The following is a 25,608-nucleotide window of genomic DNA, read 5'->3' on the forward strand; positions in this document are numbered from 1 at the left end:
TGTGTTGGTCTGTCAGCCTGCCTGCCTGCCTGCCTGCCTGCCTGCCTGCCTGCCTGCCTGCCTGCCTGCTTGCCTGCCTGCCTGTCTGCCTGCCTGCCTGCCTGCCTGCCTGTCTGCCTGCCTGTCTGTCTGTCTGTCTGTCTGCTTGCCTGTCTGTTACTGTTTCTGTCCATCTCTGTGTCTGTCTCGGTCTGCCTTCCCTCCTGCCTGTCTATCTCCCTGGCCTCTGACATGTTTTCATAGTAATAATCTCCTTGCTTGGACCCAAACATATCACACACCACAGCTCTCTATATGAGGCATCATTGAAGCTGTCCAAACCAGAAAGACGACTGTGTGGGTAGTGGGTACCTAACTATTTTATCAAACTGTCCTAAACAGCACATCTCCTAATGACGTTTTACCCAATTCTGTTCAGAATTAGCTGTTGTGTGATGTCAATGTTGGCCTAGCAGTTCAGGACAGTTCAGGACGTGTTGCCTAATTCTGTTTTACTCTTATCCTTTAGAAAACAAATGAATGATGAAGAGAATGAATGTGATTTGAAACTCTCCTTTGTCTGATAGTAATAAAAAACACATTGAAAACAGAGGTAGTTATATATAGTTAATGTAGCCTAAGACTACAACATTATCCATCTCCGCCTCTGTCTTCCGTTTGAACATGATGGGGCAAGAGGCCAAGGGAGATTAACAGACATTTAAAAGGAATTGACCACACAAAACCATTGTAGTCTACTCATATGAAAGTTTAATTCAATCAAACAGCTAAACAATTGAATACTTTATACATTTTCCATCTAGTAGTGAGTCTGAGGTAAGTAACCAGCAAGGTCACACCAGCAACAGCATTGTTGTGTTGTGTGAGGGAGGCGGGTAGTGAGAGGGCAGTGACGCTGAATAGTGCCCTCCTCCCCTTCCCAATTCCGCCGATTTAGCGTCTGCCCACTCCTCGCTCCTGCACCGACCTCCAGGGGAAACCGCTTTGTTACCAACCGTATCCAAATTTTACGCGGGTTACCCAAGTCCGACTCAATTAAAATACAGTACCCCCAGAGACGTAGGTTTTGGAGAAATAACGTGTACTGTCTCTTTAAGATCTCTTGGCTAGTTTGCTTCGTATTGATCAATCCACCATTTTCCAACACACAGCGGCGGCAGTGGTAACACAGCGACAGCTAACCCTACCTGGAGACGCCAGGACCCGGGGCAGTCATGGCAGCGAACATGTACCGGGTTGGAGGTAAGGGGGAACACATTTTGGGACAATTTTGTATCCTTTATGTTGCGCTCGTCCGGTTCGTCGCAGGATTTGCAGCATGTTTTTACCCTTCCTTTTATTTCCTAAAGCGCCTTGTGTTTCAGTCAGAGTGATGAAGACGATGGTGACTGTGTGAGGAGGAGGATGGTGATGAAGGGGAGTCTCGTAGCGCTAGGGATCGACCCCGGGTTTTTATTGTTGTTGTTTCCATCCCGTATCGCTATTGTTGTTACACAAACCAATATGATCGTCTTTGGTAGGCCTAACAGCATTTGTTTTCACTAAAATAGTTCAACCGCGATTCGCTTTTAAAAGTAAAGTTTGGCTTGCCAGTCAGCTACCAAACGTTAGCTAGCTAGGTTGCTAACATGTTATTTGGCTCTGGATAGAGAGAGTCAGAATTAAAGGAATTAGTATTAAATTAGTTTAATACCATCTCTGGTACGAGTGTTATGAGGCAGGGCAGGATGACTACTGCTGGTCTCTGAAGTTAGCTAACTTAAATAAGGTGCCTTTCAGAATTATAATAAATTACAATTTAGTCTACTCAGGTTCAGGTTGAGTTAATTTACCTGAGAGTCTAGCTATCCAACTCACCTGGATATTTTAGTGTTGGGGGATTGATTATAGTTAGAAGACTGGGGTCAGGTGTTTCACTCCTACAATACATTTGAACAGGAGTCTGACAACAAATTGGTGACTGTATCTAGTAGGCAAACGTTAGTCAAGCCACAGTTTTTAAACCAAGCTTGTTAGCTAGTGTGAATGTTTGTTGGACCACAACTGTGTGTGTGTAAAGTGTTGGTTTCATAAATGGAAATAAAAGATCTCAGAAATGTTCCATATGCACAAATAGTGTATTTCTCTCAAATTTTGTCAACAAACGTGTTTACATTTCTCCTTTCCCAAGATAATCCATCCACCTGACAGGTATGGCATATCAAGAAGCAGATTAAACAACCTGGTCAGTACACAGGTGCATCTTGTGTTGGGGACAATAAAAGGCCACTCTAAAATATGCAGTTTTGTCATGCAACACAATAGATGTCTCAAGTTTTGAGGGAGTGTGCAATTGGCATGCTGACTGCAGGAATGTCCATCAGAGCTGTTGGCAGATAATTTGATGTTAATTTCTCTACCATAAGCCACCTCCAACTTCGTTTTAGAGAATTTGGCAGTACGTCCAACAGGCATCACAACCGCAGACCACATGTATGGGGTCATGGGTGAGTGTTTTTCTGATGTCGACGTCATGAACAGAGTGCCCCACGGGTGGGGTTATGGTACGGGCAGGCATAAGCTACGGACAACAAATACAATTACATTTTATCGATGGCAATTAGAATGCTCTAAAATACCGTAATGAAATCCTAAGGCCCTTTTTTTTAGGTATCAGATGCATTCCCAGTCGTGAAATCGATTAATAGATTAAGGCCTAATTTATTTATTTCAATTGACTGATCTCTTATGAACTGTAACTCAGTGAAATTGTTGCATACATATAAATACATACATACATACAGTGGGGCAAAAAAGTATTTAGTCAGCCACCAATTGTGCAAGTTCTCCCACTTTAAAAAGATGAGAGGCCTGTAATTTTCATCATAGTTACACTTCAACTATGACAGACAAAATGAGAAAAAAAATTGTAGGATTTTTAATGAATTTATTTGCAAATTATGGTGGAAAATAAGTATTTGGTGACCTACAAACAAGCAATATTTCTGGCTCTCACAGACCTGTAACTTCTTCTTTAAGAGGCTCCTCTGTCCTCCACTCGTTACCTGTATTAATGGCACCTGTTTGAACTTGTTATCAGTATAAAAGACACCTGTCCACAACCTCAAACAGTCACACTCCAAACTCCACTATGGCCAAGACTAAAGAGCTGTCAAAGGACACCAGAAACAAAATTGTAGACATGCACCAGGCTGGGAAGACTGAATCTGCAATAGGTAAGCAGCTTGGTTTGAAGAAATCAACTGTGGGAGCAATTATTAGGAAATGGAAGACATACAAGACCACTGATAATCTCCACGCAAGATCTCACCCCGTGGGGTCAAAATGATCACAAGAACGGTGAGCAAAAATCCCAGAACCACACGGGGGGACCTAGTGAATGACCTGCAGAGAGCTGGGACCAAAGTAACAAAGCCTACCATCAGTAACACACTACAACGCCAGGGACTCAAATCCTGCGGTGCCAGACGTGTCCCCCTGCTTAAGCCAGTACATGTCCCGGCCCGTCTGAAGTTTACTAGAGAGCATTTGGATGATCCAGAAGAAGATTGGGAGAAATGTCATATGGTCAGATGAAACCAAAATAGCACTTTTTGGTAAAAACTCAACTCGTCGTGTTTGGAGGACAAAGAATGCTGAGTTACATCCAAAGAACACCATACCTACTGTGAAGCATGGGGGTGGAAACATCATGCTTTGGGGCTGTTTTTCTGCAAAGGGACCAGGACGACTGATCCGTGTAAAGGAAAGAATGAATGGGGCCATGTATCATGAGATTTTGAGTGTAATCCTCCTTCCATCAGCAAGGGCATTGAAGATGAAACGTGGCTGGGTCTTTCAGCATGACAATGATCCCAAACACACCGCCCGGGCAACTAAGGAGTGGCTTCGTAAGAAGCATTTCAAGGTCCTGGAGTGGCCTAGCCAGTCTCCAGATCTCAACCCCATAGAACATCTTTGGAGGGAGTTGAAAGTCTGTGTTGCCCAGCAACAGCCCCAAAACATCACTGCTCTAGAGGAGATCTGCATGGGGGAATGGGCCAGAATACCAGCAACAGTGTGTAAAAACCTTGTGAAGACTTACAGAAAATGTTTGACCTCTGTCATTGCCAACAAAGGGTATATAACAAAGTATTGAGAAACTTTTGTTATTGACCAAATACTTATTTTCCACCATAATTTGCAAATAAATTCATTAAAAATCCTACAATGTGATTTTCTGGAGAAAAAAAAATCTCTAATTTTGTCCTCATCTTTTTAAGTGGGAGAACTTGCACAATTGGTGGCTGACTAAATACTTTTTTCCCCCACTATATATATATATATATATATAGCAGACATTAGTTTTTATGTCTGCATTTACTGAGTTAGTTCATATAAGGAAATCAGTCAATTTAAATAAATTCATTAGGGCCTAATCTATGAATTTCACTTGACTGGATAGGGACGCAGTCATGGATGGGGCCTGGGAGGACATAGGCCCACCCACATGGGATCCATGCCCAGCCAATCAGGAGTTTTCCCCCCACAGAAGTGCTTTATTACAGACAGAAATACTCCTCAGTATCATCGGATGTCCGGGTGGCTGGTCTCAGATGGTCCCGCAGGTGAAAAAACTGGATGTGGAGGTCCTGGGCGTGGTTACATGTGGTCTGCGGTTGTGAGGCCGGTTGGACATACTTCCAAATTCTCAAAAATTACAATGGAGGTGGATTAGAGTAGAGAAATGAACATTACATTCTCTGGCAACAGCTCTAGTGGACATTCCTGCAGTCAGCAGGCCAATTGCGCACTCCCTCAATTGAGACATCTGTGGCATTGTGTTGTGACACAACTGCACATTTTTAGTGACCTTTTATTGTCCCCAGCACAAGGTGCACGTGTGTAATGATCATCTTCTTGATATGCCACACCTGTCAGGTGGATGGATTATCTTGGCATTGGAGAAATGCTCACTAACATTTTGAGAGAAATAAGCTTTGTGCGTCTGTAACATTTCTGGGATCTTTTACTTCAGCTCATAAAACATTGGACAAACACTTTACATGTTGCCTTTTATTTTTTTGTTCTGTTTTTTTAAAAATGTTTTCAAACAATTGTTAACGGTGACCACGGTCATTTTGCTGACCAATAACCGTCATCCAAAATTCCATAACCTCAACAACAGTGTCAGCAGCACCAGTTGTAGATTGTGAATGTGACAGATGGGGTCAATGGGACCAGTCATGGAGGAGACAATACTATATAACAACACAGCCTAGTCTTCCCACTCTTATTATTCATACATGTCAACTGGCTGTCGGCTGTTCTGAACAAGTTGTTTTTCAGACAAGTGAGACAACTCACTGTTAAGATAGCTAGCTTTCATAAAAAAATAGCCTACGGTTTGGTTCAGGCACTGTGTTGAAATGGTGAGGATTGTGTGTGTTGTTGTGCCTGTCTGCATGCGATCAGGCCCATGCTGCTGTATAGAAGAGACCCATGAGTTGTTGTGGAAACAGGTGAATTGAAGCCACTCCTCTTCTGTGTTAAACAGTCACTCGGTGCACACTGAGACGAGCTACATTCCCCCCCCCCCCTCGTTTCCAGCAGATCATTTTAATTGATAGCTGGAAATGCAACTTTTGACAGTAGATTCACTACTGCTTTACACTCATTTTAGGAATGATGGAACTGTTTGACAGTTTCTCAAGAAGCTCTGATTTATGACCAATCAATCAGTACCAAGATAGTAAAAGTAGGCCTAGATTTTGAGGGGAAATGGTTTTTAATTTCCATGTCAATAACATTTCTAAAACTCTTTTTACATCAGCAGTTACCCAGCCTAGAACCCAAAAGAGCAAGCAATGCAGAAGCGCGGTGGCCAGGAATAACTCCCTAGAAGGCTGGAAACTAGGGAGGAACCAGGCACCAAGTGGTGGACGGTTCTCTTCTGACCCTCTACATTCACCATAGGTCTCCTGTTTGGACCTACCGCCCCAGTCATTTCCTTAGCTCTTCGGTACAATGGCAGTACACTGATGTTCAGAAATGGCTTTGGTCACAATTAGGGTTCTGAAGAGAGTCCCACATGTTAGTGAACCATTGTCAGAAGAAGCACCCATGACACGCTTTGAAGCTCTGTGCAAGGATCCAGGATAAAACAGATGCCTCTGTGGCTGCCTTGTCCCCTCCTCCAGTCTAAGGCCTTGGCTTGGCTGGCATCAAAACAAACCTGGCTCCTCTCAAAGATGGCCAACACTTAGCAAGACAATGCTAGATCATCAGAAGCACTGAGGACTTTCCTTGTGGCTGAAGTATGAACACAGTACGCTTGCCAGGCCCTAATGTCTTTGTTTCCCCCATTAGATCAGGCCTTAGACCACTGCGCCACCCGGGAGGCCCTCATCCAATAGATCATTTGTCTTTTCTAGTACATCACTCTTCCAGAGAGAGAGAGAGAGCCACCTCTGGCGTTTAGGTACCCTGAACATTTTATCCTCCAAAACCCAAGAAACATTTTTAAAACAAGAGTCTGGATGGTCGTTATTGGATGTTAGTCACACATCATTATTGTGAACTACAGGTAACTGCCAAAATAAAGAAAACACCAACATATAAGTATGGCATTGGGCCACCAGGAGCCAGGACAGCTTCAATGCACGTGGTGTAGATTCTACCAATGTCTGGAACTCTATTGGAAGGATGCGACACTTCTTCACGAGAAATGTGTTTTTGTTGATGGTGGTGGAAAACGCTGTCTCAGACGCCATGTTCAATTGGGTTGAGATCTGGTGACTGAGACGGCCATTGCGAATGGTTTACATCGTTTTCATGCTCATCAAACCATTCAGTGACCACTTGTGCCCTGTGGATGGGGACATTGTCATCCTATGGGGACATGGCCATGGTAGTCAAAATAATGGCCTGCCCAGCATTTTTATAGATGATCCTAAAGCATGTTTGGATGTTAATTGCTTCATTAACTTAGGAACCATACCTGTGTGGAAGCACCTGCTTTCAATATACTTTGTATCCCTCATTTACTTAAATGTTTCCATTATTTTGACAGTTACCCGTACCATCATAATATCCAAAACAGATGAGTTGTCCGGGCATTGAGTGTCCCTGAACATTACCCTTAACAAAACCCATTGTACCCTTCCTCCTTACATCAGAGGAGAGTTAGCCAGAGTTGCTTGATCAGCATTATCTACCTGGCATCTTCAGCTTATTTTCTTGGCTCACACTAAATTATCACCTAATTGCCATCATGCCTACTTTCCCTGTAGGCGTGTAGTCTCAGGCCCTGGGATCAAAGGCCAGGAGAGGATCCAGCTAGTTGCTTGAACAAGCTCTACTAAGTGTTTAGTTGGATTGGCTCTCCTGTGAAAAAAAAAACATGGCACGGTCACATGGCATCTTCCTGACAAATGGGATTGGCTCATCAGAAAAGGCTTCATGTCATGCAGAGATAGCCCATGGTGGGATCGATGTTTCGATGAAGAACACTGTTAGGACAAAGAGCATCACTGTCTTCAGTGACAAGTCCCCCGACGGCCAGTCACCGTGATAGAGATGTGATATATAACAGCAGAAATAACTGTAAACCATTTCCTCAGCAGATCAGTAACATATTGTGTGATGGTTAGGTGACAAACAAATGACCTGCGGCCACACAGAGGTGGGCACAACTGTACACACACACACACACACTGCGTCTCCATGGAGCCGAACAGACTCCATCACACAGGTGGTAAACACACAGCATAGATTGTCAGCAGGATTGCTGAAGGTTCTAGAGGGAGAGAGAACATGACACCGTGTGTCTCTGATAGAAGGCATCGCCTCCACCTATTTCCCAACAGCCACGGACAGCACAGGTTATCATAGTATGTTTGGCTGTTGTTCATAAGAGGAAACGCAGGACCTATTTTAGTGAGATGGATGGACCGAGTGTATATGAGAGTTGGAGAGTAAGTGGGAAAAGAAGAGTGTGATAGGTTCAGTGGGGGATTGAATTACCTGACTGCCATTGCCATAGTAACCCCCATACCATATCCCTGCACACTGAGACTGACCCTGATATGGCCTGTGGTGTCTGCTCCTCTCCACAAGAACATACCGCTGTGTAAGTGTGGACTGGACTTGCGTGGGAGGATGTTCTCTACCTCTCGTCTGTTTCTCCCGCTAGTCCCTATGCCCATGTCTTTGTCTGTTTTTAATTGCTTACTTATTTACTTATTTCTGCTTATCTGTCAGTCGATGTCTGTCTAGCTCTTTCTCATTCCGTCTCTGTTTGTCTGTCTCTCTACATGTCTTTCTGTCTGGCTCTTTCTCATTCCGTCTCTGTTTGTCTGTCTCTCTACATGTCTGTCTTTCTGTCTGACTCTGGCCTGGTTTGGTTCCACTCAGAGCGGGCTGACTGTCTCTTTGGGTCTCAGCTCAGCAACATGGTATGATTGGCTCAGAGGATATTTGACTGCACTGTGACGTAGCGGTTAATGAGGGCCCGTGATTGGCTGAGGCTGGCAGTGGGGGAGGGGTGGGTGTAGCAGACGCTGGCTGTAGGCACATGTAGGCTGAGATGGCAGGAGGGTAGGCAGACAGACAGTTTGGTCTGCATGGAGCATGTTCTGTATTTTGGCTGTATAACAGTTTTCTGCTTGTATGTTGTTTTTCAATGAGCCCCTCTCTCTCTCTTTCCCATCCCATCTTTCTCTCGCTCTTTGTTTACATGGACCCTGAAGTGTGTGTGTGTGTGTGTGTGTGTGTGTGTGTGTTCCTCCCTTCCTGGGAGATTGGAGACCTACTCAGACGAGACGAAGACTCGGACTGGAGGAATGGGGCAGGCTTGGAATTATGTGGTTTTCAGGGGCAAGGCCCTATGCCGGCAAGACCATTAACCAAAAATTGCCAATTTGAAATAGATTTGAAAACCTAAAAAAGACTAGCTGTTCTGTTACGAAAAACACAAGTGTATGTAAGTGTACATAAGTAATTAGCCTACAGGTCAAAGGGTAGGTGATAGCCTATGGGAATTGGCTACAGTTTGTCATGTCCACACTGACACTGGCAGGAGGAAGGTGCCTGAAAATGTAGCCAAACTTTAATGAGACTTTTTAAAATGTATTTACAGATGCATACACACACACAGGCTAAACAGCAGTCTTGTTTAACAATTAGAATGCAGGATAATGAACATGGACATCTAAGGCTTGATTCTGTACTACTAGCGCCACTGTTTTCAGATGGCAGAGAAAGGCCTGTTCCGCACCACATTACCCACCTTGCAATCTGAGCAGAGGCACTTATCATTTTTTTAAACTATTTAACCATAAATGCAATTGTTCAAAAGCTGGACATATATATATTACCATGTTCGGACCATAGGAATGTTAAGAGGAATGTTTTATAAACACTTCCTCATATGCCATTTTAAACCAGTATTTCTCCTTTGTTGTCCAGCAGCCAAAGACACAGTCCTAGTGATATTAACAACCCTGTGCTAGTTGTTGCATTTCTACATCTTCTCTCTTTCCACATTTCTAAAGGAGATTTTCATCTCACATTTATGAAACCGCTCTCATTTGCGGCGCAATTTGAAGAACCGGTGTATTCCCGCTAATTGCATTTTGGAACATTCGTGCTTATAGACATGGCTTACTGGCTTGTGTGAGTTGCTGCGCTTATAATGTGAAGAAATAGCCTAATAGCTTATCAACATTTTAAGCTAAATGTTCTGATCTGTTGGCATCAGCGTAATTGTTTTTTTAAATGTTTTTGATGTACAGTGGGTTTATTCATTTGGAATCTATCGTCACACAACTGTCCCAGTCTTTCTGTAGTATTTATTTCTCGCCCGGAATGACAAGCTGACCAATAGAATTGGTCAACTTTTGTACTATGGGGGACAGTAGATTGACAGGCTAGTGCTTTTCTTGTTCGTTACTCATCTTGTTTGCTTACGAACAGTAAATGTGGACAGTTCTTCTACCGTCTTGGAATTTGATAAGAAGGATGTGCTCCGTTTCCTCCCCGATCTGTCTTCACTTGTAGCCTACTTCGGAGCTGCGATGCCTGTGAGAAGGACCCGATCATGTGACGGGCATTGGCTAATAAGAATTGAGATATCTGAAAGAGCCATGTGAGTGAGAGGTGCTTCGGAACAGGGTGATTGGCAGACGGGAGAATGGAATTATAATTGTTATGTTCATGGTTCAACAGCCACTTTTGCTGCAAGGCATGAAAATGGGAGGCCTGGAAAGGGGTCGACTAGGTAGTGTGGAGGGGGGAGATTTGAGGGGGTGGGAGTAGACTGTGGAGGGGTGAGAGAGTAGGGTAGACTACGGAGGGTTGAGGGGGTGGGAGTAGACTTTGGGGGGGGGGGGGGGGGGGGGGGATGGAGGAGGATGAGAGTGAATGGATGTAGGGGAATAGAGGAGGAGACGAGGGAGGGTTTAGCTCCAGGCAGCCTACCAAGTGTGCGGTGTGATAATCTGACGTTAGCCAAGACGCATGCAGGGTTAAGACTAGGCACCCTACCAAGCCCAGGGCCTAAAGGGATGTCAGGCTGAGTACTGAGGCTGCTATGGGCCTGGAGCTGGGCCAAGATCAGGGAGAGAGGTGTGGGGGAGGGGAGAGCATTGTGGTAGGAGAGCAGGGTGGTGGGGATAGGAGAACAGGGGGAGGGGGGGGCAATGAGAGGGGGGATATGAGAGCAGGGAGGGGGGGGGGCAATGAGAGGGGGGATGGAGAGCAGGGGGGGATTGGAGGGGGATGGGAGAGCAAGGGGGGGATGGGAGAGCAGGAGGGATTGGAGGGGGATGGGAGAGCATTGGATGGAGGGATGGGAGAGCATTGGATGGAGGGATGGGAGAGCAGGGGAGAATGGATAGGGGAGAGCAGGGGGAGAACAATGGGAGAGCAGGGGAGAAGGGATAGGGGAGAGCAGGGGTAGAACAATGGGAGGGGACGGGAGAGCAGGGGGAGAGGGGAGAGCATTGGGGTAGGAGAGCAGGGTGGAGGGGATAGGAGAGCAGGGGGATGGGAGAGCAGGGGATGGAGGGGATGGGAGAGCAGAGCAAGAGGGGAGAGCAGGGGGGATGGGAGAGCAGATAGAGAGCAGGGGGAGGGGATAGCAGGGGATGGATGGGAGAGAAGTGGCAGAGGGGAGAGGGATGAGAGAGCAGGGGGAGAGGAGGAGGAGGAGGAGGAGAGCAGAGGGAGGGGATGGGGGGAGCAATTGTAGGGGATAGGAGAGCAGAGAGAGGAGGGGAGAGCAAGTGGGGAGGGGATGGGAGAGCAGGGGATGGATGGGAGAGAAGTGGCAGATGGGAGAGGGATGAGAGAGCAGGGGGAGAGGAGGAGGAGAGCAGAGGGAGGGGATAGGGGAGGAGAGCAGGGGGCGAGGGGAGGAGAGCAATGGGAGGGGATAGGAGAGCAATGGGAGGGGATAGGAGAGCAATGGGAGGGGATAGGAGAGCAATGGGAGGGGATAGGAGAGCAATGGGAGGGGATAGGAGAGAAGGAGCTGGGTCAAGAGCACAGACTGAGGTAGAGGGAGCTGGAAATGGAAAAAGGAAAAAGATATTGAATTGTGGGTCGGCACGTGTTTTGATTTACTGTACAAGAAGCTATTGAAGTCATCCATTGGTCAGAGGGGCTAAACCACTCAGTGAGAATCCAGTTGCCACTGTCTGTCAGTTGGATATACAGAGTAACCTTGTTAAGACACTGTACTGACATTCTCTCTCCCTCCTTTCTTCTCTCTTCCTCCACAGATTATGTTTATTTTGAAAACTCATCCAGTAACCCACTGCTGATCCGGCGGATAGAAGAGCTCAACAAGGTGAGACCGTGGTGTGTGTGTGTGTGTGCGCGCGAAGTCTCTCGAGTCCAGACAGGTGCCAACTGTCCTCAATGTTTGGCTGTTTGAAAGTACTGGAGACTAGTGTCTGTCTGCTGTGATTAAAGGGACACTTCGGGATTTTGGCCCTTTTATCTACTTCCCAAGAGTCAGATGACCTCGTGGATACCATTTTTATGTTTCTGTGTGCCATTTGAAGGAAGTTGCAAACTAGCGCTAGCGCAATGCTAGCAGATTCCCATAGACTTCCAGTCATTGTGCTAATAATAGTTAGCATTGACTCACAAAACTACCTCTTACTTCCTTCATACTGGACACAGAGACATACAAATGGTATCCACGAGTTCATCTGACTCTGAGGAAGTAGATAAAGTGCCAATCATTGCCAAAATCCGAAGTGTCCCTTTAATAGATGGACACAGACCTGACCCTAGCTAAGCTGCTGTACTCACTCACGCCACTGTCAGTCTGCCCAGACCGGCATAGCAGTGGCTCTTTCCCAAATAGTCTCAAATAGTCTCCCTTCCTTCCTCTTTCTTCCACTCCTAAAAAAAAAAATGCATTGGAAGAGAAGGTCAGAGGGGAGGGCCCTTGGATCTTCTCCAATATGGTTTGAGAAGGTGATGAGATTAACACCATAAATCATTAGTCATCTCACCTTGATCAATCAACACTGGCATGTAAATGACTTCTTATAGCATAGTTATTACATAACCTAGCCTAGTTCTACTGTTGCTCACCAGACTTCACCAGAGTTTCTGTTCGTTCTGATATCGTAAGCAAACCTGAACTCCAACTCGACACTCTCTGTGTGTGTGTGTGTGTGACCAATGACGGTGTGGCAGGCGCGCGGATTGTGGTCAGTTACCATGGCAACCCTCAGTCTTCAGTTCTCTCTCTCTCTGTCCCGTATTGTTTACAGACGGCCAATGGAAACGTGGAGGCTAAAGTGGTCTGTTTCTACCGACGCAGAGACATCTCCTCAACGCTCATCGCCCTCGCTGACAAACACGCACGTGAGTGACACGCACGGTTCACTGTTCAGTCAGAATCCACTATTTCTTCACCAGCTAACCACTGTGACTGTTCAACATTGAATGTCAGTGTTCAAATCCCCTTTATTTATACAGGTTAAGCTATTGTCATTCAGATTAAACCTCTTGCAAGAGAGACCAGTTCCCTCTACACTGATTGACTAAGCACCATTCAGCATCCAATGCCACTTCATTCCCTTGTATAGGCTAGTTCACAGAGAGATGGTTGGACTGAACTGTTGGGGCGGCAGGGTAGCCTAGTGGTTAGAGCGTTGGACTAGTAACCGAAAGGTTGCAACCCCGAGCTGACAAGGTACAAATCTGCCGTTCTGCCCCTGAACAGGCAGTTAACCCACTGTTCCTAGGCCGTCATTGAAAATAAGAATTTGTTCTTAATTAACCGACTTGCCTAGTTAAATAAAGGTCAAATAAAAAAATGAAATAGCACATTTAAATCTGAGTTCTGTGAAAGACAATAGTGAAAGACAATAGCTGTGTTCAAATACTCATACTAACTGTACTATTTGTGATGTGAATTGAGGATATTGTTAGTATGCCAAAAGTTCCCGGAAGTCGTACTAAATTCACCAAAATACGAAGTATACACGCACTGGACACTATTTCTGTGCTTTTAAGGCCCATAATGCAATTCTTCAGAAAATGGGCGTGGCTTCAGATTTTAAGAAAATGGCGAAAAATATGCAGCCGAAGTCCGATGAGAGGGTATACAAATTCCTTGCCTTATATATTAATTTAACTGTATTAACTGTATTTAATCTTTATTGCTTTAACCAATTATAACAAATATAAATAAAATGTTGAGTAATGTAATAAACAAATTACTTTTCAAATAAGTTACATTACACGTTATGTTGGCTGACAATTTGTTAGCTTACAAACCGCATACTGCTGTAACGTAAACTTGTACATCGCCTTGGTCCGTACAATTGCCCTTATTTTAGCACCCCAAAAACGTAAAACTTCCAGATCAACTGTAATGTCAATACCATTGTAAAGCACAATTTCTCCCCTTTCCAACAGAATCAATTACATGACCTAAACGCTGCTCGTGTCTGTATAATTCAAGCAGGCAATGATCCCCGTCGGGTCTTTTTAAAAATGGCGGGTGGGGAAGCGAAACTAATGCTGCTAATGCTGCTCTTTATGCTGCTGTACGTTACGACATGACACGTCACGATGTAACGGAGGGTCAGTTTTTTTCAACTTTTCTCCAATGCTACAGAGCCGTTACCAGGTCGACCAACGCTTGAATAGAAACCTAGTTCACACCCCCGATTTTGACGTCAACACAGTCGCTACAGTCCCATTAGTTTTCTTTGTAGCCTCGTTTGAATGTCGCGGTTGCGCATTGTACGGAATGGGGTGAGTTTACGTTAATGATATGCTATGTTGGCTACCTACTGTAACGTTAGTTGGCTACTAGTACATCGAACTTGCCAGTATATTTCCTTAATGCTAACTAACTAACTAACCAATGTTTATTGACTTGATTATTCACGTCATTCATAGCTTGGCATAGTCATTTTTGGATTTGTTTGTAAATTCGCTCTGGCTATCTACTCCAATTGCATAGCATTCTCGTTTGACTGCCAGAGGCAGAGCTCAGAATAACTGATGAATTGACAAACGCTCAAACCCCGTTGAATGTGGCCGGTGTCAGTAAACGTCGGTAAAAAAGTGTCATTAAATTGTTGCCAGCAGAACGGTTACAGTCACCAACGGCTCTAGATAACATGAAAACAGCCTTACCAGCTCTGCTGGTGTGAGTAAAATGGTCAGAGGGATGTGTTCTCTCATTTGTGTCTGGGAATAGCTAGCCAACTTTAGCCAGTTAGTTTGGGTGCTTTACTGCCGTTCTGAGGTCAGTACGCTCGGATCAACCATTCTCCTCGGCCAGAGCGTCCAGTGTGCGCTCTGAACACTCCAAGAGCGAAATGCTCTGAATTTATAAACTGACAATCTAACAACTCCCTGAATATACAAACGCCCAGAGCGCACCCTGGCACTTCAGATTGAATTTACGAACACACCCGAAGTCTAGCTAGTAATTTTTTATGCTAACAAGCTAGCAAGAGGTTGCATAGCAACAGCATCAACTTCCGGTAGACTCGGTGAAGCGCTAGTATGCTCAACTGAAAGGATACCGTTAGTTTACAGCATACTAAAATGAACTAATAGTATGAAGTATACAGGATGTTAGTATGGGTATTCGAACACAGCTAATATCTCTGTATTGGTCCTAGACTAGTCTAGGCAAATGTCAGTGTTTGTTTACGTTTGCTCATCTAAGCAGAACTGTGTGTGAATGACTATTTTCAGGCCAGCGTAACTGTGTACTCATCTGTGTGTGTGTGTGTGTGTGAGAGAGCTGGCTCTGCAGTGTTAGCGGCTGTAGCTAGCTGTCTACTGTATCTTCGAACTGTTGCTGTTTTGGGCTGCTTGTATCTGTTCTATCAGAGTGCAGTAGACTGTAGCTGTGAGGGCTGTCTGTAGCTGTGAGGGCCTGACTGGAAAAAAGTGAATCCTTCTAGAGCAGTACGCCCTCTGTTCTGTCCTACTCTGTGCTGCTAGAACCAGCAGTAAGTCCTTCCAGTCACCTACTCCCAACCTGCGTCCTTCCAGTCACCTACTCCCAACCTGCGTCCTTCCAGTCACCTACTCCCAACCTGCGTCCTTCCAGTCACCTACTCCCAACCTGCGTCCTTCCAGTCACCTACTCCCAACCTGCGTCCTTCCAGTCACCTACTCCCAACCTGCGTCCTTCCAGTCACCTACTCCCAACCTGCGTCCTTCCAGTCACCTACTCCCAACCTGCGTCCTTCCAGTCACCTACTCCCAACCTGCGCCCTTCCAGTCACGTACTCCCAACCTGCGCCCTTCCAGTCACGTACTCCCAACCTGCGCCCTTCCAGTCACGTACTCCCAACCTGCGCCCTTCCAGTCACGTACTCCCAACCTGCGCCCTTCCAGTCACCTACTCCCAACCTGCGCCCTTCCACTTACTCCCAACCTGCGTCACAAATGACACACTGCTTCTTAGTGCACTATGTAGGGAATAGGGTGCCATTTGGGATGCAAGACCCAGACAGACATTTACAATATGTGAAGTATGCATGTACGGAATGGCTCCTCACCGCATGGGTGGGCTTGTGGGGTGTGTGTGTACATGGTGGGCTGGGGTGTGTATATGGTGGGCTGGGGTGTGTGTGTGTGTGTGTGTACATGGTGGGCTGGGGTGTGTATATGGTGGGCTGGGGTGTGTGTGTGTGTGTGTACATGGTGGGCTGGGGTGTGTGTACATGGTGGGCTGGGGGGTGTGTGTACATGGTGGGCTGGGGGGTGTGTGTACATGGTGGGCTGGGGGGTAGGTGTACATGGTGGGCTGGGGGGTAGGTGTACATGGTGGGCTGGGGGGTGTGTGTACATGGTGGGCTGGGGGGTGTGTGTACATGGTGGGCTGGGGGGTGTGTGTACATGGTGGGCTGGGGGGTGTGTGTACATGGTGGGCTGGGGGGTGTGTGGACATGGTGGGCTGGGGGGGGGTGTGGACATGGTGGGCTGGGGGGGTGTGTGGACATGGTGGGCTGGGGGGGGTGTGGACATGGTGCGCTGGGGTGTGTGTGTACATGGTGGGCTGCGGTGTGTGTGTACATGGTGGGCGTGGGTGTGTGTGTGTGTGGTGTGTGTGTGTGTGTACATGGTGCGCTGGGGTGTGTGTGTACATGGTGCGCTGGGGTGTGTGTGTACATGGTGCGCTGGGGTGTGTGTGTACATGGTGCGCTGGGGTGTGTGTGTACATGGTGGGCTTGGGTGTGTGTGTGTGGTGTGTGTGTGTACATGGTGGGCTGGGGTGTGTGTACATGGTGGGCTGGGGTGTGTGTGTGTACATGGTGGGCTGGGTTGTGTGTGTGTGTACATGGTGAGCTGGGTTGTGTGTGTACATGGTGAGCTGGGTTGTGTGTGTATGTGTGTACATGGTGGGCTGGGTTGTGTGTGTGTACATGGTGGGCTGGGTTGTGTGTGTACATGGTGGGCTGGGTTGTGTGTGTGTGTGTACATGGTGGGCTGGGTTGTGTGTGTGTGTGTACATGGTGGGCTGGGGTGTGTGTGTACATGGTGGGCTGGGTTGTGTGTGTGTGTTTGTACATGGTGGGCTGCTGCTGTATCCTGGAGCCAGCTGCCCAGACCGACACCAAGGACCTGCGAGAGCGAAGAGGGGATGATCAGTGTTGGTGTCTTGTCCAAACTTTCTGTGTGTTTAACAGCGGCAACCGGGTAAAATAACTTGGAGAAACCGGTATATTATTATCATTTATTTCTATGAACAGCATGGGGTGAAATGGAACTGTTATATGCAATGTCTAAATCTGGCTTCTCACAGCCTTCTTTACTAACTGCATGATCAATCATCAACGCTCAGTGTGTGTGTGCTGTTGTACTTGCCTATCGTATTTACTATGTTGTTCAAGCATATTTTTAATGCTGAAACTTTACACGCCACCTTGAACTGCAGTTGGTAGGCCTATGGCAGGGCTGCCCAACCCTCTTCCTGGAGTTCTACTGTCCTGTAGGTTTTCGGTCCAACCCTAATTTAGCATATCTGATGAAAATCCCAAATGTATTTATTTTATGGATGTCGGATGTTGATTGATTTATTTAATTATCATAACATTCCTATGAATAGCCTATGCCTTCGTTAACAAATAACACCTTGTGAGATTATCAATGTCTTCATTGCTTTAGAATTACTGTTAGGCTAACGAATGATACAAACGATACTTTAGAATTACTGTTAGGCTAACGGATGATACAAATGATACTTTAGAATTACTGTTAGGCTAACGGATGATACAAATGATACTTTAGAATTACTGTTAGGCTAACGAATGATACAAATGATACTTTAGAATTACTGTTAGGCTAACGGATGATACTTTAGAATTACTGTTAGGCTAACGGATTATACAAATTATACTTTAGAATTACTGTTAGGCTAACGGATGATACAAATGATACTTTAGAATTACTGTTAGGCTAACGAATGATACAAATGATACTTTAGAATTACTGTTAGGCTAACGAATGATACAAATGATACTTTAGAATTACTGTTAGGCCAACGAATGATACAAATTATACTTTAGAATTACTGTTATGCTAGGCTAACAAATGATACGAATTATACTTTAGAATTGCTGTTATGCTAGGCTAACAAATGATATGAATGATACTTTAGAATTGCTGTTATGCTAGGCTAACAAATGATATGAATGATACTTTAGAATTACTGTTATGCTAGGCTAACAAATGATACGAATGCCATTGGAACATTTTAGATTTGATGTATAATAACACATTGGAATGGCATATGATTCTGTCCCATTGGTTTTATATGCTTTAGAATGACACTTCTGGAATTACCGGGTTACCTGGGAGAATAGTTATTTATTTTCAGAATGGAACATTTGTAAAATACTGGTAAAATATTGAGAGGGGGGGGGGGGGGGGGGCTGTGGAATATTGTTCTTGTGTAGTACTGGATGGCTTTCTTTCTCCCTGCTGGACTGGATCATTTCAGAATGGCTGTGTGTGTGTATTCTCGTCTGTTTGTGTGCTTGTCTTTGTCTGTGTGTGCTGTGAGTCATAGATCAAATATTTTCCTTGCTATGATTTGGTTAGAGCCTTACCTCAGAGGGCTCCTACGTGTCTTAGCCCCACCCTTGCTGGCAGAGATGCCTCCTGAGTGGTCGGTCCCAGTGATGGACATAGCCTTTGGCTCCTCTGGCCCTTCCCTCCAGTCATATGACTTAAGGCGTCACTAGGGTTGCAAAGGGTCAAACACTTTCCAGAAATGTTCCATGGCAAGTTAAGCCCGGGAATTTTGCTTAAATTCAGCAAAAAGTTAGCTAAACAGTGAACCTTTTTTGTGGGATGCACATAAAGGCAATTCTAGGTATTGTGACATATTTTGGTTAAACTATCCCAAACTCATTGGAATTGCGACCCTCTGCATGCACAGTGCATTATTCCATCACATTTACAGCTGATTCTCAATATCTAAATGAGATGCTACTGAGCCCACTAATGAGATGCTACTAATGAGATGCTATTGAGCCCACACTACTGCACTGTCTGAGCCAAGGACTACATGCTTTCTGGTAAGTTTTGATACAAAATACTGGGTGGGGTGAATATATTTTATGACATACATTATTATTTTTTTTACATTTGTAAATAGTATCCTACAGCAAAGTGTGTTTTTTAAATAATTTAACTTGTTAACAATTTCTGCTAGTTGCTATCATGTGGGGTTTAGCTTGCTTGAGCCTGTATGTTAATTCACCTGTTTCCATACATGTTTAATTTTAAAACATTTATCTTAGAAAGGAGTTGTTTTAATCTAACTGCTTAACTATTTATCTGGACATGGAATTGTATTATTTTGACTTTTTTCTTCTAATCTTTACAGGAAAAAGCCACGGGCACCATCTGATGTGTGGAGACCTTTCACTGCAGCTAATGTAGAAGGAAACGCTGTGTACATTTGGAAATACTGTGCCAAATCATATGTGAAGAATGTGACAAAGATGCAGAATCATCTGGCCAAGTGCATAAAGTTCCCTCAGGGCTCACAACAAGCAATCTCTACTTCTATTCAAGGTGAAAATGATGAATCATACACCTTATCGATAGCAACAGCTCATGGTCTTCCAGGAATCAGAAGTTGTTTTGATTCAATGGAGGAATGTAGTCAGAGAAATGCTGACACATACACAGCTCGAGCAAGATATTCAACTGGTTCACGTCTGATGCTCACAGGCGATGTGTGTTGGAAGAGATTTCTGAATGTTCTTCGCCTAGCATACACCCCTCCAACCAGACATGCTTTAATCTACTCATTTGCTGGATGCAGTTCAACAGAGTTCAATTTAAGGTCAAACAAATCATAGCAGACTGTATTGCAATAATCTCTGATGGATGGATAAGTGTTCGTGGGCAAGGAATAATTAACTACATCTCCACCCCTCAACTAGTATTCTACAAGAGCACAGACACAAGGGACAACAGACACACCGGTCTCTACATTGCAGATGAGCTGAAGGCAGTCATCAATGACCTTGGACCACAGAAGGTATTTGCACTGGTGACAGACAATTCTGCGAACATGAAGGCTGCTTGGTCTAAAGTGGAGGAGCCCTACCCTCACACCCATTGGCTGTGCATCTCATGCATTGAATCTGCTCCTCAAGGACATCATGGCACTGAAAACAATGGATACACTCTACACGAGAGTCAAGGAAATGGTTAGATATGTAAAGGGTCACCATGTTGTAGCAGCAATCTACCTCACCAAGCAAAGTGAGAAGAATAAGAGCACCACATTGAAGCTGCCCAGCAACACCCGTTGGAGTGGTGTTGTCATCATGTTTGACAGTCTCCTGGAGGGGAAGGAGTCTCTCCAAGAAATGTCCATATCAAAGTCTGCCGATATGGACAGCCCCATCAAGAGGATCCTCCTGGATGATGTATTTTGGGAGAGAGTGGTAAGCAGCCTGAAACTCCTGAAACCTATAGCAGTAGCCATTGCACGGATTGAGGGAGACAATGCCATCCTGTCTGATGTTCAGATTCTGCTTGCACATGTAAGATAATAAATATGTACTGCCCTGCCCACTTCACTGTTGCTCCAAGCAGAGGAAACTGCAGTTCTGAAATACATCAAAAAAGTGTGAAGACATCTGCCTGAAGCCCATACACACCGCGTACATGTTTGGGGAAACTATTTCATTCTCCCGCGCATGTCTTCCTTGTTTGACGTACATGTTTGACCCCAAATATTCTGGCAAGAGCATCGTGTCTAGGGCAGAGATCAACAAGGCCTATGGCGTCATCACTACCGTGTCTCGCCACCTTGGCCTGGATGAGGGCAAGGTTCTTGGCAGTCTGGTGAAGTACACATCCAAGTTAGGGCTTTGGGATGGAGATTCAATATGGCAGTCGTGCCAACATATCTCATCAGCCATCTGGTGGAAGGGACTTTGTGGATCTGAGGGTCTTTCCCCTGTTGCCTCCATCCTCCAAATCCCACCAACATAAGCCGCCTCAGTGCAACTGGTCCTTGTTTGGGAACACACACACCAAAGCACGCAACAGGCTGACCAATACAAGGGTTGAAAAATCGGCGGCCATCCGGACAAATTTGAGGCTTTTTGAGCTTGACAACGAGCCATCCTAAACAAGGTTGGAAAGTGACCGTGAAGATCAGGCCTCAGTCTGATGTTCAAGAGGTGGACATTGAGGAGGTCCAGGGAGAAGACATGGAAGCTTGAGAGGAAGACAACCAAAGCTTTCGTTTCTAGACTATCATTTTACAGATGTATGTTGAAAATGTTTTTGGGAGATGCGATGGATCAATGGGATCATTCAATATTCCCTTTTCTTTTGTTCAGTGAAATCATCATGTGACAAGTCAACTCATTGAATTAAAGTTCAATTCGTAACTATTTTTTAAAATTGTTATTGGAAGGATTTAATCATTTGCAATTGTCTACTTATAACATAAAAGGTGTTTGTTCCATATGGTAGTATATCCAATGCAAAAAAATCAACATTTTAAATGGTATTAATATACATTGCATATATTTCCGTTAATTCCCACGGAAAGTTTCCACCTCTGAATATTCCCCAAAATGTGCAACGCTAGGCGTCAGCATGCTTCGGTTCGGCTATCGGCTCCCTCAAAAGACATTCCCTTGAAAAAAATAAAACGGGATATTACCCCGCGACAGTAGAGGATGGTGAGCTGGTACTAGCCATCTACGGCCAAACAAGGAAGACATGAACAGGGGAATGAAATAGTTTCCCCAGAGAGACACTTGACTGGCGAATTTAATTTGTGAGAAATTCCTGGGATCTACTAGATTTGCTGTACCTAGCAACAGACATGCATGCGTTCGGGAAAGTATTCAGACTCCTTTACTTTTTCCACATTTTGTTACGTTACAGCCTTATTCTAAAATGGATTTAAAAAAAATCCCTAATCTATTGACACACCCCAAAAGCAATAACAGGCCTTCATACATTTTCTAAAGTATTTTTTTTAGAACTGAAATATTACATGTACATATGTATTCAGACCCTTTACTCAGTACTTTCTTGAAGCACATTTTGGCAGTGATTACAGCCTCAAGTTTTATTGGGTATGACGCTACAAGCTTTGCACACCTGTGTTTGGGGAGTTTCTCACATTTCTTCTCTGCAGATCCTCTCAAGCTCTGTCAGGTTGGATGGGGAGCGTTGCTGCACAGCTATTTTCAGGTCTCTCCATAGATGTTCGATTGGGTTCGGGCTCTGGCTGGGCCACTCAAGGTCATTCAGAGACTTGTCCCGAAGCCCATCCTGCGTTGTCTTGGCTGTGTGCTTAGGGTCGTTGTCTTGTTGGAAGGTGAACCTTTGCCCCAGTCTGAGAACTTGCTCCAGAGCGCTCAGAACTTTATCAAGGATCTCTCCGTACTTTGCTCTGTTCATCTTTCCATCGATCCTGACTAGTCTTCCAGTCCCTGCCATTGAAACGCATCCCCATAGCATGATGCTTCCACCACCATGCTTCACCGAAGGGATAATAATGGCTAGATGATGAGCGGTGCCTGGTTTCCTCATATGTGACGCTTTGCATTTATGCCAAAGGGTTCAATCTTGGTTTCATCAAACCTGAGAATCTTGTTTCTCATGGTCCGAGAGTCCTTTAGGTGTCTTTTGGCAAACTCCAAGCTGGCTGTCTTGTAACTTTTACTGAGGAGTGGCTTCCTTCTGGCTACTCTACCATAAAGGCCTGATTTGTGGAGTGCTGCAGAGATGGTTGTCCTTCTGGAAGGTTCTCCCATCTCTAGAGGAACTCTGGAGCCCCTGTCAGTGACCATCGGGTTCTTGGTCACCTTCCTGACCAAGGTGCTTCTACTCCGATTGCTAAGTTAGGCCGGGCGGCCAGCTCTAGGAATAGTCTTGGTGGTTCCACACTTCTTCCATTTAAGAATGATGAACTCCACTGTGTTCTTGGGGACCTTCAATGCTGCAGACATTTTTTTGGTACCCTTCCCCAGATCTGTGCCTCCACACAATCTTATCTCGGAGCTCTACGGACAATTCCTTCGACCTCCGCTTGGTTTTTGCTCTGACATGCTATGACACGTGGGACCTTAATCTCGACAGGTGTGTGTGTGTGTGTGTGTGTGTGTGCGCCTTTCCAAATCATGTCCAATCAATTGATTTTACCACAGGTGGGCTCCAAGTTGTAGAAACATCTCAAGGATGATCAACAGGATGCACCTGAGCTCAATTTCGGGTGTCATTGCAAAGGGTCTGAATACCCTTTGGGGCGGCAGGTAGTCTAGTGGTTAGCGCATTGGGCCAGTAACTGAAAGGTTGCTGGATTGAATCCCCGAGCTGACAAGATAAAAATCTGTCTTTCTGCCCCTGAACAAGGCAGTTAACTGTTCCTCGGCAGGCTGTCATTGTAAATAAGAATTTGTTCTTAACTGACTTGCCTAGTTAAATAAAGGTTAAATAAGTATTCTTTATGTAAATAACGTAACTTTTATTTTAAAATGTTCTAAAACCAGTTTTCGCTTTGTCATTATGGGGAATTTTGTGTAGATTTAATTTGTATTTAATTTTTACATCAAAATGTTAAAGGGAAGGGGTCTTAACACTTTGAATGCACTGTATAATAGGCGAGATCCGGAGACAAATGCCCGCTACAGGTTCACAATGGTGGATGTAGAGGCATACGGCCGAGAGCGCTATGGTGGAGAGGTACAAGAGTTCTTTTGGGTCCAAACTGCTGCATAAGACCCTCGATTTACCACCGCGAGCTGTCCTGCCAGGTACCACAACTCCAACTCCTCATGTTTTCCTGGGAGATGCAGCTTTCCCCCAACATGAGAACCTCATGCGCCCTTATCCAGGTATGTTGATAATAGAATGTTGGAATCAATTTCACTTTTTCTGGTTCTAATTTCCCTTGTTACTGCATACATGAATGAACCTCTGTGAAATGCAATTTTTATCAAGGCGTTTGGAATATGGGGGGTTACCGAAATATAATATATATACACTCTGACATTCAATTTTTACCTCTCATTCACAGGTGTCCATCTCAATAAACCTGGGCATACCTGGAACTTTTCACTCTCGTTGACGGAGAGTCAAGAGAAAGCATTCGGCATCATGGCTGCAAGCATTCGGCATCATGGCTGCAAGCATTCGGCATCATGGCTGCAAGCGTTCGGCATCATGGCTGCAAGCGTTCGGCATCATGGCTGCAAGCGTTCGGCATCATGGCTGCAAGCGTTCGGCATCATGGCTGCAAGCGTTCGGCATCATGGCTGCAAGCGTTCGGCATCATGGCTGCAAGCATTCGGCATCATGGCTGCAAGCGTTCGGCATCATGGCTGCAAGGATGAGGATTCTTGATGGCCGCACAGACTCAGTTCTTTGTGAGCCAGTAGAGTTTTTACCTGATTCTGGGAGGTCTGTGTGCAGTCATTTAGATTGAACTACACCACAGGTAGAAAGCCTGTGGCACAGCTCTTCTGTACATTGTCAGCACTTGATATTCAAATAGAATGCATTGAAACACCTTGAACAAATGCCAACAGAGCTTTTTCAGCACACAAATAAACCTTTATTCTTACTTCTGGAAGTAAACCACAATAAAAGTGTCTGCTGATGACCGACATGAAAACAAGTGAATAAAGTGTAAGTGTCAGTGTAGTTACACATTTCTGAATATAAATATTTCGGAATAATAGAAATGTCTTTATGAAAAGACATGTAAATAACAAGTGTCTTTGGAATAAAATGAAAGTGTCTAGTTTCTGACTCCTGAGATGTCTGAACAACAGAACAAGTTGTTAATTTCACTGTGGTCTCAGTTGTGCGGTCCATGTCCTCTTGAAGTCATGTAGCTGGGGATCGAGTTCTGGAGTTTTGGCCAGTGTTCATCCATGAAATCCGCTATAGGTGCCAGGACCCTCTGGAGAGGATGAGAAGAGGAGGGGGGATTAGGAGTGTCTGGAGAGAGGATGAGAAGCGGGGGTTAGGAGTGTCTGGAGAGAGGATGAGAAGGGGGGGATTAGGAGTTTCTGGAGAGAGGATGAGAAGGGGGGGGTTAGGAGTGTCTGGAGAGAGGATGAGAAGGGGGGGTTAGGAGTTTCTTGAGAGAGGATGAGAAGGGGGGGATGAGAAGGGGGGTTAGGAGTGTCTGGAGAGAGGATGAGAAGGGGGGGTTTAGGAGTGTCTGGAGAGAGGATGAGAAGGGGGGGTTGGGAGTGTCTGGAGTGAGGATGAGAAAGGGGGGAATAGGAGTGTCTGGAGTGAGGATGATAAGGGGGGGTTAGTAATGTCTGGAGTGAGGATGAGAAGGGGGGAATAGGAGTGTGGAGGAGCCTTTCTACCGGCATCTCCACTGTGGAGGAGCCTTTCTGCCGGCATCTCCACTGTGGAGTAGCCCTTCTGCCGGCATCTCCACTGTGGAGGAGCCTTTCTGCCGGCATCTCCACTGTGGAGTAGCCCTTCTGCCGGCATCTCCACTGTGGAGGAGCCTTTCTGCCGGCATCTCCACTGTGGAGGAGCCTTTCTGCCGGCATCTCCACTGTGGAGGAGCCTTTCTGCCGGCATCTCCACTGTGGAGGAGCCTTTCTGCCG

The 25,608-nt window shown here is 45.4% G+C and overlaps 1 protein-coding gene across 1 annotated transcript in view; it reads left to right on the forward strand.

Annotated features, from left to right (window-relative positions):
- The first annotated feature begins 895 nt into the window (after positions 1-895).
- The window catches only part of LOC110505832 (metastasis-associated protein MTA1), a 73,034-nt gene continuing 48,321 nt past the window's right edge, over positions 896-25,608 (forward strand). Inside the window, exons 1-4 of the mRNA XM_036962418.1 lie at positions 896-1,059; positions 1,152-1,242; positions 11,763-11,830; positions 12,771-12,864. Coding sequence (XP_036818313.1) covers positions 1,215-1,242; positions 11,763-11,830; positions 12,771-12,864 — 190 coding nt within the window. The 5' untranslated portion in view covers positions 896-1,059; positions 1,152-1,214. The remainder of the gene's footprint in view (positions 1,060-1,151; positions 1,243-11,762; positions 11,831-12,770; positions 12,865-25,608) is intronic.

The sequence above is a fragment of the Oncorhynchus mykiss genome, chromosome 25 (genome assembly GCF_013265735.2).
Source record: "Oncorhynchus mykiss isolate Arlee chromosome 25, USDA_OmykA_1.1, whole genome shotgun sequence".
NCBI classification, from domain to species: Eukaryota; Metazoa; Chordata; class Actinopteri; order Salmoniformes; family Salmonidae; genus Oncorhynchus; species Oncorhynchus mykiss.